The sequence below is a fragment of the Mirounga leonina genome, unplaced genomic scaffold (genome assembly GCF_011800145.1).
Source record: "Mirounga leonina isolate KUSES-001 unplaced genomic scaffold, KU_Mleo_1.0 Mir_115, whole genome shotgun sequence".
NCBI lineage: Eukaryota > Metazoa > Chordata > Mammalia > Carnivora > Phocidae > Mirounga > Mirounga leonina.
This window is the reverse complement of record NW_023270268.1, coordinates 73,447,431-73,467,312: the sequence shown is the minus strand read 5'-3', so window position 1 is coordinate 73,467,312 and position 19,882 is coordinate 73,447,431. Positions and strand designations below refer to the sequence as shown.

The window sequence follows — 19,882 nt, the reverse complement described above, 5'->3', positions numbered from 1 at the left end:
CACTCAGGGGCAAAGCTAACTTATGTTTCTTGGTCAGACTTCCAGACGTTTGGATGCTAATGAGCATGAAATGGCAAATTAACAGGAAGATGGTCACATAATAAGTAATTGGATGTGCAGTTTTGGTCAACAAATATTAATGGCAATGCCATTTAATAAAGCAGTGATTGTCAGGGCACCTGGGTGGCTTAGTCAGTTAAGTTTCTGACTCTTGATTTCGGTTCAGGTCATAATCTCAGGGTTATGAGATCGAGCCCTGCATTGGGCTCCATGCTGAGTGTGGAGTCTGCTTGGGATTCTCTCCCTCTGCCCCTCCCCTCTCTAAAATAAATAAATAAATAAAAATAAAACAGTGATCTTCAATTAGGGTATATATGTGTGATCTAAAATATTGTATTTGGAAAATACAGACCAGGAAAAGTAAGGCTTGAGAAAAATCTTGGCTGGTGAAAGTTCATAGACTATAATATAGTCCCTAAATTTGCTTTGCATGATAAGGCCTATCCCTCTATGGGATATAGCAGAATCTCTAGGAGGTGTGAAATTTTTATGTTTTGTTTTCCATGGGTATTTTGTAATGGCTTGTAAAAAAAAACTTTTTAAAGAAAAGATAAAATCAGATTTTTATCTCCTACATAATTGGCTTTATCCCGCAATATTGTCTCTAATCAAGTCACATCCTGGCTTCCTTTTCTACTTTGAAAAGCTCAAAATGAAGGAAGACCCCTGATATTGGACCCCCTTTCAGCTGGGGCCCTACAGATGAGTAAAATGTGTGTTGAGAATTCCATTCCAGGTTATTTATTTAACAGGCAACTCTTCAGATTTTCAAGGACTATTAGAAAATTGAGCCTATCAACCTTATCTGGTCCTAAAGTATATTTTATTCTTGAAGCCTTTAACGCCTTTTTTCATGTGCCAAGAATCTCTTAAACAGATCTTTAAAAGCCCCTTTGCTTGAAGACATTGGCATACATTGGTCAACACAGTGGCATAATCTATAAATTTACAGACATGAGCCATTTGATAGAGTTATAACTCCTTCACCCAAAGCATAAGGATGTGGATTGTGCCGGTGCCCTTCTTTTTTTCCCTTCTGTCTATCCTGCTAATTCAAAGTGATCAGACTCAAAGGTGTGAGATGAGCAGAAGAATGGATAACATTTAGTTAAGTGTGTCTTAGTCTAGACTTGGCTGTAGACTGTTTATGTTTATGTTATCTGGTGTTATCTGGTGCGTGCATGTATGCACTTCAGTGCTAGGAAAGCAGGCTGGTTTCAGAAGTCAGAAAGATACAAGGGAAAAACTGATGTCCATGTGAACTTAACGACTTTTTCACGAGTTTAGTTTCACAAAAACCAGTCAGCTCTTCAGAAGATTGGCTGACACCTCAAAACAAAGCAAAAAAGACCCCAAAACAAGAAGCAAAACTCAAGAGTTACATTGTGAAAAGTAGTATGTTGTGCACTGACAGCACCGAATGCTGGTGATGACAGGAAGCAACAGGAACTCTCACTCACTGCTGGTGGCCATGCAAAATGGTATCGTTTGATAGTTTCTTACAAAAGCTAAAACTTGTTTTACCATACAGACCAGCAATCATATTCCCTAGTATTTACCCAAATGAATTGCAAAGTATGATATATCCATACGATGGGATATTACTCAGGAATAAAAAGAAATGAGCTATCAAGCCACAAAAAGACATAAGGAAACCAAAGTGACAAATTGCTAAACGAAAGAATCCTGTCTGAAAATACATACTGCATGATTCCAACTGTTTGACACTCTGGAGAAGACAAAACTATAGAGACAGTGGAAAGATCAGTGGTTACCAGGGATATGGGGAAGAGGGGAGGAGCAGACTGCACACAAGAGATTTTTAGGGCAGTGAAACTATTCTGTATGATATCGTAATGGTGGATATAGGACATTGTGCACTTGTCAAAACCCACAGAACTGTCCAACACAAAGAGTAAACCCTGATGTAAACTATGGACTTCAGTTAATAATAATGCATCAGTACTGCTTCACTGTAAGGAACGTACCACACTAATGCAAGATGTTAATAATAGGAGATATTGTGTAGGGAGCCAATGGAGAGGGGCTATATGGGAACTCAGTATTTTCTGCTCAATTTTTCTGTAAACCTAAAACTGCTCTAAAAATAAAATCTGTTCATTTTTTAATTAAAAAAATCACACACGGTAGTGTCACAGGGGCTTTAGACACCTTGCCTACATCGTTTTTATCAGGTGCGTGCACCCACTGCCCAGCTGCTATGAGGTTAGCTGCTAACAGCTCTCGGTTGTGCCCTTCGGAGGAGTGCCCTCAGCTGACCAGAGCTGTCCAGCCAGGAAATGCCTGAGAGGTTATGGCCTCCCTCAAGGGCAGCTTATGGCCAGCCAGCCAATGGCTGACTGATTCGGGGTACAAAATGGGACGCCTGTGGTACCATCTATGGTCCAGGGTTTCCCAGGAGATCAGGCTGGCACTAGACTTGAGCAGAGCCCACTTCTTCCCTGCCCTGTCTTCTGTCCTCAGTGCTCTTACAGGTTTCCTCTGAAAGCCCTTTCTCCACCACTCGCTTGTGCAACCTGCTTCTGGGAAACTTGACCCAAGACAGTACCAAGAAAGGTCCTAGAAAGGATGGGATTCTGGTGTTATTAGGTCACTTGCTGGCCAGTGGCAACGAGGAGTCCGTTGCTGCTGGTTAGGTGGCGTGTGGAAAGCCCTGGGCCCTGGTTTGTGGTAGCAGTTCAGTTGCTAAGATCTTCACCTGTGGTGACACCTGGGGTCAGACACGGGGACAGGGATGCACCAGTTGGTGCAATGTCTCTAGGATTTGAGAAGTTTGGGGAAAATATGAAGTATCAGGACCACAGAATTGGGAGGCTATTGCTAAGCACCATGGATGTGCTGAAGAGAGTGAAGAAAGTGACAGCCTCAGATTAACCACCAATTTAAAGCCTCATGTGAGACTCAGAGGGCTTCCTTGCCAGTGTTCAGCCCCTCATCTTCTACAGCATGGCACTATGTGAGAGGATGAATTCTCAGCCTAGGCAAATGTGCTGCCTGATCATTTGGGGCTCCTAGTGCTAGTAGAAGAGCTGGCAGGTCATGCCCTGATAGGGAAGATGTGGGACCATAAAGCTTGAGATGAGGACATCTAGGTCTAGGCCCTTAATGCCCCTGGGCTGGTGTAAGTGGCCTACCCCCCCCCCCTCTTGTTGGGAGAGAGACTCTTCTTCCCCCCAAATTATGCAGAAGCCTCAAATGAGATGTACATGACAATGCTTGCCCTTCTCAGGATGTGTCCCCACCTTCCTTCCAGAATAATAATTACCATCTAAATATAACAATGAGCTGACTGGGGAAGAGGCACAGAGACCTAGAGACTTAAGCTCAAAATGTGAGGATCTTCGTACCGTGTTCACGCCCATCAGAGAACATTCATTGCAGAAAAGGTGCCTAACAGCTAAACCAACTGGATGACTTGGCCAGCAGGTGTCAGCTGGCTTTTTCCTTGGTACCCCAGTGCCTGCACAGTGGGCTCATAAGAGACACCTTCACAGCAGAGTGGGAGGCTATGCATGGGCCCAGCAGCGTGGGTTTCCTGTTGTCAAGACCGACATAGCTTCTGTCACTGCTGACAGTCAACTGGCCGGTACAGATGGATGCTGAGCTCCCAGTTGGATAGTATCCCTTGAGGAGAATGGTCGATGTCATCAGACCCCCTCCAGGCTGGAAAGTACAGTAATTCACTCTGAGCAGGATTGACATGTGTGCCTTTCCTGCTCACAGTGCCTCCACTGTTCAAGGACTCATGTAGCATCTGATCAACCATAAAGCATTGCTTTAATGGAGAGACTTGGCCGTCGGCGTATGACCGCAGGACTGACCTACAGTCCTACCACACACCACCCCATTTAGAAGCTGCTGGTCTGATAGAGCCATGGAATAGCCTCCTGAAAGCAAGATGTGCAACAGTTTAGACATGGCACTGTGGGGTGGGGTGCTAGCCTTCAGGATGCAGTATATACCTTAAACCAATGCCATGTCATGGCACTGTGCCCTCAGTAAGCAGAATATATGAATCTGGGAGGCAAGAGGTTGAATGAGTTGTGACCTTATTCATTATCATGCTCTAGTGACTTGCATAGGACATTTGTCTTCCCCATCCCTGCAACGTTCGTTAGTCTCAGTGAGTCTAGAGGTCTTGGTTCCCAAGGGGGGAGTTTCCACCAGGGGACATAGTAAGAGTCCTACTTAACTTGAATCTATGCCCCCTGCTGCTGCAATTGGTTTTTAGGTTGTACCGTTGTTACCATCTCGCTCCCACTCATTCTAGATACCCCTCCTTCTCATCTTCTGCTGGTAGTGTGCCCAGGGGGTGTCCCGGACTCTTGTCTGGCTACTTCTTTTACTTGCCCATTTACAGTTACAGCTGGGTGTGGAGGTGTTGGGGGATGTCCCAGTGGGTCACCTGAGCATCTGGGCACATTCCTCTCTGATGCTGTTAGGTAACAGCCTAAGCTCCTCATGAGGACTAGGATCAATTGCTTCCTCCAGCGTGGCAACTGCTTTTTTTGCCTGTATGTCTAGTGGATGCAGTGTTGGGACCCCTCACGATGAGGATGGAGTGGTGGGACCCCTCACGATAAGGATGCAGTGGTGGGACCCCTCACGATGAGAATTAAATGAGATGAAGCTTTCAGACTAGTGCCTAGATGGCTGTTTGCATATTATCATTAGCAGCTAGTTACCCACATTTGTTCCTCCAGGGAAGGAAAGGAAAGGCTTACCCATAATTTAAAGGCATGTCTCCACCCCACTGCACCCCCCGCTCCCCCGGCTTGTGCGCGTGAGCCCACGCCCTCTCTCTCTCAAAAAATAATAAATCTTTTTTAAAGTTTTGCATATTGTAAGGAATAGAGAAAAGCCTAGTTTGAAAGAAAAATAAAAATAGTTTGCCCATTTGAAATCTGAGCGGTAAGGAATGGGTGGCCTCCGAACAAGTGAGCTCTACGGTGGTCCTGTTATTCCATCTAGTGGACAGCACGGGAAAGGCATGATTTTATCTTCAAAGGTGGTAATTTACCAAAAACATGTATCCTGATAAAAACTCACGGATTCACTTGTTAATAAGTTTCATTCAATTTTTAAACCAAAATGAAAGATCAGAATTCCAACACTAAGTTTGGAAACTAAATTCCCAAAGCCATTTAGGATTTATGTCATGTATGCTAGAAAGATCATCCACCGAAGGAAAAGAGAATATACACCAGTTCTTACTAGCATGAATTTTCACAGCCCACCTTTCCCATTCTTCTTATCCTTCTCCACCAACATTTTTATGTTTATTCTGGTACATGGACTGGGAGTGCCCCCAAGACTCAAAGTATATCTTCCCAACACACCACTAGACCTTGACTGGTACCAGAGCCATTCTGCTCATTTTCCAAGAATGCAACTATCACTTAAAATTTTGCTGTAATCAAATTGAATATTTTTCAAGGACCTTTGTGTTTGGTTTTGTTTTTCGTGTGTGTGTGTGTGTGTGTGTGCGCGCGCGCGCGCACGTGCATGCTCGGTTTCCTTTTACAGCCATTTATTACCTTTATAATTTGTTTCCTCTTCCAGATATTTATGAGGGTGAAGATAATGGCAAACAAATCTCCCCCAAATGTGAGTAATAATAGGATACTTGGAGTACCCACAGCTGTTCTGAAACCTTTAGTATTATTGTAATCACTATTAACAATAATAACAGGTGTTATTTATTAAATTCCTAAGATGTACCATTTTACTTTATAAGCGCTTTTGCTAATCTTTATATCAAAACTGCAATAGATATTAATATCCCCATTGTTATAGACAAGCAAACTGGTGCTCCCAGAGGCTAAGTGGCTTACGCAAGTGCGCGACAAACTCAGAACTGTGCTCAGGTCGCACTGACCCCGAAGCCTCTGCTCCTACCCTTGGACAATGGGCCTTTCATTTATTCACTCATGGGATCTGCCAGACCCTGAGCCCAAGATTCTGGGGTCTCCTGAGTGCTGTCACCTCTATAGGACCTAAGACTTAGTCCCTAAGGCCCCTAAGGGCCCATGGCCAGTGAATCCAGGAGGAAGGGAGTTAATATGCAAATGACAAAGATGCAGCAGACTCAGACTGGGAGCTGCGCTTTCGTCCCCTGCACTTCCAGCTTGGACTGACGGCCGTTCTCCAAGGTTTGCTGGTTCTGCGAATTTGGAGTCTCTTCCAAGAGCCCGGGGCGATACCGGGTGAATAGGGTATGGTCTCTGCTGCCAAGAGCCCCGGGACCCTCGGGGGAGACATAGGAGGGCTCACCCGGGGCAGCTGCAATTTGTGTCCCTTCAAGGGTCTTATGAGGTGATTGTGGGTGAGCCCACCACCTCCACAGCCCCTCTCCTCCTCTGTCTCCCAGAATAGAATGGGCTAGAATAGAACACAACAGAATAAAGTAGGACAGAACAAAAGAATAGAACAGAACAGATCAGGTGAGGACATCACACCCGGTAAGGGGAATATTGTTCCATAAACTTGTTTTCATTTTAGAGCTTTATTATGTGTATACACTGTGTTGGGTGTAAAACGGGCATCTCTCTGCGGCTGCACCCTAAGGAATATAGACAACTTTGGTCTAGGCTAACTGGGGGCCTGGGGGATCCCAGGCATCCCCCACCCTCACCTGTGGTACCGGGAATGAAGGAGGCCATGTGTGGTGACAGTCCCCAGCAGGGAGGTGGCATTTGGGTATTGTCAGCGCTGGGAAGATCATTTCTCTTCCCAGGCTCAGGCAGATCCCCCCTGAAGGCAGGGAAAGGCCCGGATGACCTTGAAATAATGCAGTCAACCTGTGGCCAACCTGTGTGGCAGCCCTGTGCCGGGCTGAGGGTCCCCTCCCCCTCCGGCTGGGCCCACAGGAGAGGGGCAAGCCGCCACGGGTGCCTGGTCATCATTTTATGCCAGGTGCCACTTCCCTGCGGAGCGGCCGCAACTGGCTGTCAGGTCTCTCAGTTCCTGCACTGCCCCCCAGCCCTGCTGCCCCCGGGCCCGGAGGGCTCCTTGGCTGCCAGAGGCCTCAGGGCCAGGCCCCACCCCTGGCCTCCCCCCCCCCCCTCCCCGCTTTGTCTGGGGCACTGAGGCCATGGCCCCCAGAGGAGCAGCCCTTCTGTTCACACAGCGCTGTCGGGGGCAGGGGGGTGAGGAGGGGGTGGACTTTACCTCCAACACAGTGTACATCTCTAAAATGAAAACAAGTTTATGGAACAATAGTCCCCTTATAAGTATGATGTCCTCATCTGATCTGATCTGTTCTATTCTGTTCTTTTGTTCTCTTCTGCTTTATTCTATTGTGTTCTATTCTTTTTTTTAAAGATTTTATTTATTTGAGAGAGAGAGAGAGCAAAGGAGGGGGAGGGGCGAGGGAGAGGGAGAGGCAGACTCCTCCCCCCCCCCCCCCCCCGCGCAGGGGGGCCGACCTTGCAGGGCAAGGTCTCCGTTTCCTGCCTTACAGCCTTTCAGCAAGACTGCCAATCCTCATCCTCACTGTCTGCTCCCAGGTGTAAGGGGGTGTGGCTTGGATGACTGCCCGAGAGACGAGTCTCTGGGTGTTACTGTGGATGTCCCCGAGTCCCATCGGGAGGGGGGCAGTGGGAGGCACCTCCCTGAGCCAGTTTTTCCTCCGCCCTCCACCCCTCACCCGACCAGGTCCTGGGACTGGAAATTAAACCAGGTTTGCTGCCATCTGAGAGCACTCTGTCCAGCTGCCTTACAACCCTGCAGCATCAGGCAGGGTCCCTGGAGGCCTCTGGGAAGGGGCTGCCTGGCTGCTCCCTGTTTTCCTTGCACAGCCCCCACTGATCTGCTCTGGGGAGAGCCCTTGGCCCCAGAAGGCCAGCTTGGGAGGCCTCTGGGCAGCAGGTCACGGGTGTTCCCACATGCGTGCTTCCGGCTCACTGCTATAACTCTGCCATCACCCCCAACTGTAGGCTCCTCTGGGATTCCTGTGTCCAGAAAGTCCTCGCCCCCCCATGCCCTGCATATGCCCTTCAAGGCCTCACCCCAACCCTGCCCTTGAATTGTCACCTGAACAGAAACTTCGTCCTGCACTCAGATTCCTGCGGGACTGATTACTCAGCTGCAGCTCAGCCACTCAGCCAACGGAACTTGGGTCAAGTGATTATTCCTCTCTCATCTCAGTTTCTCATCTGTATAATGAAGCTAAAGCTCTTACAGGGTTATATGAAGCTTACCTTTTGACCAACTGGCACCCCAGCAGGCACAAAGCAGGGCTCAGTGTCTGGTGGAGGTTGCTAGCATGACTGGCCAGTTAATGAATCAATTCACTGGAAAGACAGGCAGGATGTACTTGCTCCTCTGATTTCCCATGGGGAGAGCGGTGACAGAGGCTACCAAGGGAATGGGAGATGGGCCGTAATCAGGGGAGAAAAAAGAGGGCAAGGGGAAAAGAAGGGAGGGAAGAAGGGTGGAGGGCAGGAAGGTCGTCAAGCACAAAAAGACAACCATTTTCTTGGAGGACAAGGAATAGAGCTATGAACACCATGTAGACATGTCTTCTCAGTCACAGTTACAGAATTTTGAGCTGGAAAAGGGAACCTGGAGATCACAGACCTCCACCTCCCCCGAGGTGAGGCAGTTCAGGTCCTGGGAGAGTAGGAGTTAGAGATGGGGGAGAATGGGTTCTTGGGGACAGGCACTGCCTGGGACATCTGGCCATCCCCTCTCCAGCACAGCAGGCCAAATTCTTCCCTTTCTTTCTCCAAGGCTGCTCCAGCAGAGAGTTTATCTCCATGGCAACCTCTGAGGAGCCTGAAGGTGCAGAAGAAATGGAAAAGGAGAGCAGTGCTCTGAGTGTAATTTATTTTCTTCTTACCTCTTTCATTTTTCTCCCTCATTCCTATTCATCAGCTTCTCCTGCCTCTTCCTCTCCCCGTTTCTCTCTCTCCCCTTTCCCTCTCCCCCCTTTCATGATTCTCACCCAGAAGGACCAGACCTAATCCAGGAAGCTGAGGTCACTGGATCTGCTAAGTGCCTCAGACCCTCCCAGCATAGCATGGCCCCTGTCTCCTTAGCAAAGCACTGGTTTCTGGTCATAAATATGGGGCTCCTGCTGGGATCCCGAGTGACCCCGTTTGAGAGCTAGGGTGGGCCCCAACCTGCCAGCGGGAATCACCGGTTGCGCCTGGCCCGGGCACTCCTCGGCACTGCCAACTCTTGAGGGTGCACCACTGTCCTCTCCCTTATAGCTATCCGGACTTTTCCAGTTGGACGACAGTTATGAAACGTGTTCCTCCAAATCTGTCCTGGAAACGGGAGAAAGCATCCAGGGTAAGAAAGAAGGTGGCGACGAGGACCTGTGAGTGTGAAAGAGGAAAGAACAGTGAGCGAATTGGTTAGCCATTGCTCCCCTGACTCTCCTTGGAATTTCAGGACGACAAACAAAACTAACAAGCCAGTGTGCACCGGCTTGCTCGCCCCTGGGGGGGAGACGACTAATCTGCGGGCAAAAGCAGGGCGGGCGCGGGAAGGATGCCGCAGGACGCTCTTCCCCAGGGAACTGACACTGGTTCCAGACCGCAGCGGCTCCCGGCTCGGCCGAGCCGCCCCAGGCCGCCTTCGATCCGGGCACAGGCTGCGGCGGGCGCTGGGGGCCGAGCCCACCCTTAAATAGAACGCGGCCAAGGGGCCTCGGGGCCTCGGACCCTCCGAATCTGCCACCCTGGCGCGGGGGGAAGGGCCAGGACCACCTTCCGGAAGCCTGAGGAAGGGTCCGCCGCCTGCCGGCGGAGCCCATCCTCCCGGGGCCGGCGGCGGCGAACCTGGGAACTGCTCCCCACGCGCCTGCGCGAGCTCCGGGCCTTGGGAGCCGACGTCCGCCACCTCCCGGGCGGCCCCACACGCGCCTGCGCCGGCGCCGGGACTGGCAGACGCCCGCGACCCCCCGGGCTGCTCTACGCGCATCTGCAGAGGTTAGCGGAGGCCAGTCCTGGAGGGCTCTGCCCAAGGTTGGCACTCTGACTTTGGGGGCTGGATAATTCTTTGTTGGGGAGGGGCGAGCTGTCTAGTGCATTGTAGGGTATTTGGCAGCATCCCTGGCCTCTTCCCACCCACAAGATGCCAGTAAAATCCCTTTCCCACCCGCTCACCCAAATTATGACAATCTTTTTAAAAATGCCTTCAGACATTGCCAAATTTTTCCTCGGGTGGGAGTGGGGAGGTCTGTTGAGAATCTCCCATCCGAGCCTCGGAGGAGCCGAAACTCTGCAGGGGCGGCCCTGTGCTCTTCTCCTTGAATCCCCACAAGAATGTTCCTGTGGTGTTTGTGTTACTTTGTTCCAGGATTGTATCCTTTCAGAGGGTTGGTTCCAAGTTAATGTCTGAGGTATTTCGTTTTAGATTTATTGGTTTTAAAATTAGTTTGTTATCTTTAGCTGTTTTTTATTTTTCGTTTTGTTAGTTATTTTTTAGTTAATTTCTATTTTTAGTTTTCTAGTTATTTAATTTTATAGCTTTAAGGTTACTTTATTTATAAATATTGTTTTCAAGGTTATTTCGTTTTTGAGTTATTCATTTTCAGTTTCTTATTTACAGTTACTTTTAGTTAATACATTTCCAAATTAGCTTTAGAATTATTTTAAATTATCTTTACAATTATTAATATCTGAGTTATTTACTTTTATAGTTATTCTGTTTTTTAGTTATTGGAGTTTTTTGAGTTATTTATTTTTACAGTTACTTATTTGCCTACTAAAAATTCACTGGAAGTTTTAAAACTATTTTAGAATTATTTTCAGGATAAAGTGTTTTTAGTTATTTTAGAGTTTTTTCCCCTTGTTAATTTTAGAGTTTCTTATAGTCACAGTTATTTATTTTTAGTTATTTTAGATTTGGGGTTGTTTATATTCATTTATTATCTTTTAGTTTTTTGGTTTTAAGTTATTTTCAATTGTTGCATTTTTGAGCATTATATTTCCTGAATTTTTTATTTTCAGAGTTTTTGAGAGATTTAGTTTTATTTTTGGTTATTCTCAATTATTACTTTTCATTTACATCTTTGCCACTTAAAATTTTTTTCTGTTCTGTATTTTTACTTATTTCATTTTCAGATTTATTTTCAGAATTATTTAGTGTTAGAATCACTTAGTCTAGGGGATCCAAACAAGAGAGAGACACAACATCAGTAATTTTAACAGAGAGAATTCAGTATAAAGAATTGTTATCCAGCTATTGGAAATTTTAAGAGGAAAAAAAGTGATAAGGTGATATCATGGAGATGGTAACTGCAAGACGCAGCTACCAAGGGCTGAGGGAGCAAAGGGAGGAGGTTGGAGGTAGCCCTGCAGAGCTGGGCTTAGCCCTCTGAGGAGGAAGTGTTGCTTGATAGGACAGGTGTCCCAGGAGCTGGAAGTTGGTCTGGGAGCTGCCAGCTTGGTGCTGGTATCTTTGAAGCAGGGGGGTGGGGGTGATGAGGCTGGTTACGGAGGTGTTGGGAAAATGGCCAACTGCAGCTACTGGAATCAGCTGTTGTTCTCAGGGTGCAGACCGGTTGCTAGGAGGATGCTGACAGGAACTCAGGCACACAGAGGTCCCCTGCTCCCCTCTTACAGCCTCTGGTCAGTCTGCTCTATTGGCCGAGCCTGACAGAGAGTAGCTGGCAAAGGAGGTGAGTGGCCCCAGGCCCCAAAGCAGAGATTAGAAGGGTGGGCTGAAAGCTGAGAAATCTTGGCTAATAACCAGCACACTGACCTCTGGAGTTGTTTACTTTTAGAGTTAGTTTTGGATTTAGTTAGTTTTGGAATTGTTAGCGTGATTTGATTTTAACTTTTCACTGGACGTGGGATCTGGCTAAGTTTTTGGTTCCCAGATTTGTTTCTGGAATGCAGTGGGAACTTCTTAAACACCTGAGGACTGTCTCCCATGTGACTCAAGAAAATCACTTCAGAATCAAGAAAACAAAAATAAGTATCTCACTTTGTTCATAAAGAAGCCCTTTGACTTTGTGGCCAAAAAAGGGCAGAGACTAAGGGACAGACCATCAGGGAGAGGCTCTTCGGCAAAATTGTCCAACAGGGTGTTCTTTGAAATTTTTCAGAAAGTTATGTTGTGGAGCTACCCTCTTGTGCCCCTTTCCTAACAACAAAGTATCATTCTCAGTGGAGTGTGTTTCACATTTGTAGACTACAATATTGATTATTTGAACACTAAAAATAAAGTTCTTTCCAAATCCATAGGAAATCTTATCTCCTTCTACTTGCATTTTTTTCCAACACACATTATTCCATTCTGGCCATAAAACATTTATTTGGTTGTTTATTTGTTCATTCTAATCAATACCTATTTCCTGAGCACTCCTGTCCTCAGGAAGGTGCTGGCATCAGGAGAGACCAGGAAGGCATGACGATGAGTGAGAAGCTCTCAGTACAGTTGGGAGAGACAGATGAGGAAACAGATCATCACAACACAATATGACAAATACTATGGGGGCACGGAATCCTGCCACTGATTTCTGATGTCATCAGGGATGGCGTGACATCTGGGCTAGGTCTCCTGGAGCAGGTGTTTTCTCCAGGTGGAGAAGGAGAAGGACATCCTGGTCGTGCACAGGCACAGAGGCATGGAGGAGCTATGCATGGCAGGGAGGATGCATTGACAGAGGCCACTGGGCCACAGGATTCAGAAAGGTACTAGCATTAGGGCTGGCCAAGCACTGGCCCTGGTGCTTGACAGATAGGACTTCATTTGGTCCTCACAGCCAGTTTGAAAAAGAGTAGGAAGCAACCTCAAGAGTCAATGCTCTTCCTAAATAGAAAACCTGAACAGACCCATAACCACTAAGGAAATTGAAGCAGTAATCAAAAATCTCCGAACAAACAAGAGCCCAGGGCCAGATGGCTTCCCAGGGGAATTCTACCAAACATTTAAAGAAGAATTAATACCTATTCTTCTGAAGCTGTTTCGAAGAATAGAAATGAAAGGAAAACTTCCAAACTCATTTTACAAGGCCACCATTACATTGATCCCAAAACCAAAGACCCCATCAAAAAGGAGAATTACAGACCAATATCCTTGATGAACATGGATGCAAAAATTCTCACCAAAATACTAGCCAATAGGATCCAACAGTACATTAAAAGGATTATTCACCACAACCAAGTGGGATTTATTCCTGGGCTGCAAGGTTGGTTCAACATCTGCAAATCAATCAACGTGATACAATACATTAATAAAAGAACAAGAACCATATGATCCTCTCAATAGATGCAGAAAAAGCATTTGACAAAGTACAGCAAGCTTTCTTGATTGAAACTCTTCACAGTGTAGGGATAGAGGGTACATACCTCAATATCATAAAAGCCATCTATGAAAAACCTACAGCAAATATCATTCTCAATGGGCAAAAACTGAGAGCTTTCCCCCTAAGGTCAGGAACACGGCAGGCATGTCCACTATCACCACTGCTATTCAACATAGTATTAGAAGTCCTAGCCACAGCCATCAGACAACAGAAAGAAATAAAGGCATCCGAATTGGCAAAGAAGAAGTGAAACTCTCACTCTTTGCAGATGATATGTACTTTATGTGGAAAACCCAAAAGACTCCACCCCAAAACTGCTAGAACTCATACAGGAATTCAGTAAAGTGGCAGGATATAAAATCAATGCACAGAAATCAGCTGCATTTATATACATCAACAACGAGACAGAAGAAAGAGAAATTAAGGAGTCAATCCCATTTACAATTGCATCCAAAAGCATAAGATACCTAGGAATAAATCTAACCAAAGAGGCAAAGAATCTGTATTCAGAAAACTATAGAATACTCATGAAAGAAATTGAGGAAGACAAAAAGAAATGGAAAAATGTTCCATACTCCTGGAGTGGAAGAACAAATATTGTGAAAATGTCCATGCTACCTAGAGCAATCTACACATTATGCAATCCCTATCAAAATACCATCCACTTTTTTCAAAGAAATGGAACAAATAATCCTAAAATTTGTATGGAACCAGAAAAGACCCCGAATAGCTAGAGGAATGCTCAAAAGAAAAGCAAAGCCAGTGGCACCACAATTCCAGACTTCAAGCTCTATTACAAAGCTGTCATCATCAAGACAGTATGGTACTGGCACAAAAACAGACACATAGATCAATGGAACAGAATAGAGAGCTCAGAAATGGACCCTCAACTCCGTGGTCAACTAATCTTCGACAAAGCAGGAAAGAATGTCCAATGGAAAAAAGACAGTCTCTTCAACAAATGATGTTGAGAAAATTGGATAGCCACATGCAGAAGGATGAAACTGGACCATTTCCTTACACCACACACAAAAATAAACTCAAAATGGATGAAAGACCTAAATGTGAGACAGGAATCCATCAAAATCCTTGAGGAGAACACAGACAGCAACCTCTTTGACCCCAGCCACAGCAACTTCTTCCTAGAAACATTGCCGGAGGTAAGGGAAGCAAGGGCAAAAATGAACTACTGGGACTTCATCAAGATAAAAAGCTTTTGCACAGTAAAGGAAACAGTCAACAAAACCAAAAGACAACCAACAGAATGGGAGAAGATACTTGCAGATGACATATCAGATAAAGGACTAGTATCCAAAATCTATAAAGAACTTATCAAACTCAACACCCAAAGAACAAATAATCCAATCAAGAAATGGGCAGAAGACATGAACAGACATTTCTGCAGAGAAGACATCCAAATGGCCAACAGACACATGATAAAGTGCTCAACATCACTCAGCATCAGGGAAATACAAATCAAAACCTCAATGAGATACCACCTCACACCAGTCAGAATGGCTAAAATTAACAAGTCAGGAAAAGACAGATGTTGGCGAGGATGTGGACAAAGGGGAACCCTCCTACACTGTTGGTGGGAATGCAAGCTGGTGCAGCCACTCTGGAAAACAGTATGGAGGTTCCTCAAAAAGTTGAAAATAGAGCTACCCTATGACCCAGCAATTGCACAACTGGGTATTTACCCCAAAGATACAAATGAAGTGATCCAAAGGGGCATGTGCACTCCAATGTTTATAGCAGCAATGTCCACAATAGCCAAACTATGGAAAGAGCCAAGATGTTCATCACAGATGAATGGATAAAGAAGATGTGAGATATATATATATATATACACACACAATGGAATATTATGCAGCTATAAAAAAACCCCGAAATCTTGCCATTTGCAACGACATGGATGGAACTAGAGGGTATTATGCAAAATAAGTCAATCAGAGAAAGACAGGTATCATATGATCTCACTGATATGAGGAATTTGAGAAACAAGACAGAGGATCATAGGGGAAGGGAGGGAAAAATGAAACAAGATGAAACCAGAGAGGGAGACAAACCATAAGAGACTCTTAATCTCAGGAAACAAACTGAGGGTTGCTGGAATGGAGGGGGCGGGGAGGGATGGGGTGGCTGGGTGATGGACATTGGGGAGGGTGAGTACTATGGTGAGTGCTGTGAATTGTGTAAGACTGATGAATCACAGACCTGTACCCCTGAAACAAATAATACATTATATGTTAATAAAATTTTTTTTTTTAAAGAGTCAATGCTCTTCCTGGTCTTACTGTTCCAATCACAGCCTGGAAGTTCCTTTGACTTGTCATTTCTGGAATTCTTCAGCTCATTTCTGGCTTTATCCTTGGCCCATTCACTCCTCCCCACCTACCCTTGGAGGTGAGTCTCTCCCTCCTCTATCTTTTGATTCCTGTTTCTTAAACATCTGTGGGGAAGGAGGAGGGTTGAGACCAGCCAGCTGTGGGGTACAGGTGAGGTCAGCTGCAGAGGAGGTAGACAAGAGCAGAGGAGAGCCCCTGGGGGGGTCTCTTCAGCGAGTTCTGCAGACCAGCATGGTGAGAACTGAGCTCTTGGTGAACCAATCATAACCTGCAACTGCGAACAACACCCCTTGAAAGTTTGTGGGGATGCCTTCCCAAAGCGGGGAACCTGCTTTAGATCCAGTCCAAGCTTGTGAATCAACAGATTGGGATTTTTAAAAGCACACAGAGCCCTTTGCTGCATTAACAGCACTGGACATGTCTACCCAGTCAAAAGAAAGTATAGTCCTTCACAATCTATGATGGCATATTTTCACACTTTTTTTAATAGAACACATTCGTTCAGTCAATCTTGAATATGTTTCTCAGCATACTTCTCTGCTTTGGTCTCTCTGGTCATTTTATCAAGCACTGTATACATTTCTCAATGAGAATATGTAAGTACTGGGGCTGGACAGAAGAATCTCTGGATTCTGACTATTAGAATTGTCAGAAAACACATCACTTGGATCCTCTTAAACACTCTGACCATTGACTAGCCACGTGTCCACTACAGAAACAGCCCAAAGCTTTCTCAATCCTTTGGACGTCAGTCATTTTCTGAAACTACAAAACCAGCCACACTCGTGGTGCTGGCAGAGTGCAAAGTGCCCCAACCCCCCCAGCCCTCACATGAGGAGCGTCTCCACAAATCTTGGATCACAGGTGGGTAACCTGAGAAACCATTTCAGGACCAGTCATCGTTGCTGATGCTGTCCCCAGGTGCTCTTTGGTAGCCCCCTCTGACCTTCCACTCTGGCTCCTTTGGCTAAGCCCCACACTGCCCCTCGGCTTATAGGTGTCCTCTGAGAGAAACAAGAAAACAAAATAAAGGATGGCTTTTACGTGAATGAAACTTATGTCATCTTTCTATTTGAGGAAATGGAAAAGAATTAAAAACCATCAGATAAAATCTTCCAGCCAGTTATTCAAGTCAGCCATAGCTTTATAGAGTTGCCTGTTGCCCACTAGAGGGACTCGTTTCAACGTGTCGCTGAGGACTGGGCATGCTGCAGCCGCACAACAAGGTGCCCTGACTGAAACCAGCCCTGGATCTGTGAAAGATGGCTAGAGTCTGGAGTCCACACTGAACACCCGCCATGCCTTATGAAATAATTAGTAAGTTAGAGATCCTCTAAATCAGCATTTCCCAGAGTATATTTTGCAAAATAGGCAGAAGAGTTTAAGAGTTCAATGAGTTAATCCCAAGTTGAAAAAAAATTTTTTTAATATATTTTTTAAATACTATGTATTCTATTTCTCATTTGGTTGATCCCAGTTGTGAATTAAAGGATCTGAGAACTCTTTCATGAAGGAAGTCTGTATTTTTTTGTTCAACTCATGATTTCCCAAACCTGTTTGACCACAGGATCCTTTTCTTTGTGGAATATAACATTCCTTGTACATTCGTAAGGGGAAAGCTGCTGTAACAGAGATCCATCCGTATAGTGCCTTAAAGAATATTTCTGTCTCACAGAACAGCCTGGGTTGTGTATGCAGCCTGCTCTGCTCCACACAGTCATTGGGTGTCCCAGGTTCTGGTTTTTCCACCATCCTCTAGAACTTTGTCCTTGTATATGACCGAAAGCATGTCTCAGGAATGCCCAGTTTCCAGCTTGCAGGAAGGAGAAAGAACTTGGAAGATTACAATGTTTTAAGGCCTAGCCTACAAATGTCACACAATAAACACACCTTTAGGGGGCTGGTAAATCCAATTGCAGCTCAGGAAAGACAACAGAATAAAAACCAAATCTCTGATCCTGGAGGAGAGGCAGGAATATGTGCCAGGCCCAGAGATGCTGGGGGAGGAGGTACTGTGAAGACCACACACAACCTCCCACCCCAAGACCTGGGGGCATAGTGCCTGCATGACTGAGACACAATCAGAACCGAGCAATCATGCTTCAGCCCCACGCCAACTGACAAGCATTAGGCAACAATAGTGGGCTACTGTAGGGAGAGCCACAGTGCATGCTGGGAGGCTGTCTGACAGACACCAGGGAAGACCTAAATTGAGGATGGAGCAGACACTGAGGAAAACATTTGGGCAAACAAGTCCATACCCTAAACACAGGTAACCCTTGAGGAGTTGGAAGTGTGTGGTGTACCTAAGGGTAAGTATAGCAACAAGAAACCAAAGATCTACAAGGAATGAAGACTGCAAGAAATCATAATCACATGAGTAAGTGCAAAAGCTTTTTCCCCCTATTATTTATATCTCTAAAAAGATAATGGATTGTTTAAATAGAAAATAACAACAATATGTTGTGGAATGTATAATAAATGCAGAATTAAAATGTATGACAACAACAGAACTGAAGCCAAGAGGGAAGAAATTGAAGTACACTGTTGTAAGTTTCCTGTATTATATGTGAAGTGTTATTGAATCATTTGAAGGTACATTGTGATACCTTAAAGTTATATACTATAAACTCTAAAGCAAACACTAAAATAACACGCAGAGTTATAACAAGCCAACAAATGAGATAAAATGGAATTTTAAAAATGCAACTAATCCAAGAGTTGGTAGAGAAAGAGGAGAAATGAAACCAAGAACAGATAGGAAAAATAGAAAACAATTGCCAAGATGGTAGATAGAAACATAACCAATCATATGATATAAACACCTCAATGAAAAAGGAGAGATTGTCAAATGGATATTTAAAAAAAAAAGACCAACCCTGTGGCCTGCTTTAACAAACCCACTTTAAGTATTGTTGGATTAATCAAACAAGGAGGCCATCAGCCTGAGGTGGCTTTAGTGCCTGAGTAGCTTAAGCAAGGAAACCAAAACCTATGCCTATAATGCTTCAAGGTTAGGAAACTGAAACCTAAGTACAACCAATCACAAACAGCCACCTAGATTTTCTCAAAGAATGCAACCACTTAGGCTATAGCCAATCAAATAATTTCCTTGCTTTGTTTCCACCTCTTCTCTATAAAAGTCTTTCCACTAACTCCTGAAAGTGGAGTGTTCCTAATCACTTCTGGTTTGGCATTACCCTATTTGAATTGATTTTTACTCAAATAAACAAAAATTTTAATATGCCTCAGTTTATCTGTTAACAGTATAAAGACACAAATAGATGAAACGCAAAAGAATGGAAAAAGATATACCATGCTAACACTAATCAAAAAAAAAAAAAAAAAAAAGCCAGAATGACTATGTTAATATAAAACAAAGTGGGTCTCAGAATAAAAAATATGACCAAAATAAAGATCATTAAAAAATGATAAAATAGCTAATCCATCAAGAGGATATAGCAATCCTAACTGTTTACACATCAATAACAGAGCTTCAGAATACACAAAGCAAAAACAGAACTGCAAAGAGAATAAACAAATCCATAATTATAGTTTGATATTTCAACTCCTCTCTTGCAAGAATTGATAAAATAATAGAAAAATGGAAGAATATAGAACACTTGAATAACACTATCAACCAACTTAACCTAATTAACATTTATAGAACACTGAATCCAACAACAAAAGAATATAAACATTGCTCTTAAGGGCACACAGACAGACCATTGTTATGGGCTGAATTGTGTTGTCTCCTCTCTACCCCACCCCCTCCATGTTGTGTTGGCCTTAGTCTATTGATAGTGATGCTATGGGCTAGAAATGCCTGAGGCGCCCACCTGGGCCATATTACTCATAGAGAGCCCCCACAGACATATCTCTCCATAGGGTCAATGTTGTGACTGGACAGGCCCTTCTGGTTCTTTTTTTTTTTTTTTTTTTAAGATTTTATTTATTTATTTGACAGAGACAGCGAGAGCAGGAACACAAGCAGGGGGAGTGGGAAAGGGAGAAGCAGGCTTCCTGCTGAGCCGGGAGCCCGATGTGGGACTCGATCCCAGGACCCTGGGATCATGACCTGAGCCGAAGGCAGTCGCTTAACCAACTGAGCCACCCAGGCGCCCAAGCCCTTCTGGTTCTTATTATGACTATAAGAAGCACTTCAGCAAGAAACCATTAGGGAACTTTG

General features: G+C 44.9%; 1 protein-coding gene and 1 long non-coding RNA gene across 2 annotated transcripts in view; one reads left to right on the top strand and one right to left on the bottom strand.

The window, feature by feature from the left end:
* Nucleotides 1-9,710, top strand: part of MCF2L2 (MCF.2 cell line derived transforming sequence-like 2) — a 239,307-nt gene extending 229,597 nt beyond the window's left edge. Inside the window, exons 26-28 of the mRNA XM_034999667.1 lie at nt 5,644-5,688; nt 8,815-8,903; nt 9,297-9,710. Coding sequence (XP_034855558.1) covers nt 5,644-5,688; nt 8,815-8,903; nt 9,297-9,410 — 248 coding nt within the window. The 3' untranslated portion in view covers nt 9,411-9,710. The remainder of the gene's footprint in view (nt 1-5,643; nt 5,689-8,814; nt 8,904-9,296) is intronic.
* Nucleotides 7,835-9,920, bottom strand: LOC118006872. Its single transcript, XR_004678215.1, has 3 exons — nt 9,798-9,920; nt 9,207-9,404; nt 7,835-8,859 (listed from the first exon to the last, which is right to left on the bottom strand). It is a non-coding gene; the product is annotated as an uncharacterized LOC118006872 (long non-coding RNA).
* Between the last annotated feature and the right edge of the window lie 9,962 nt (nt 9,921-19,882).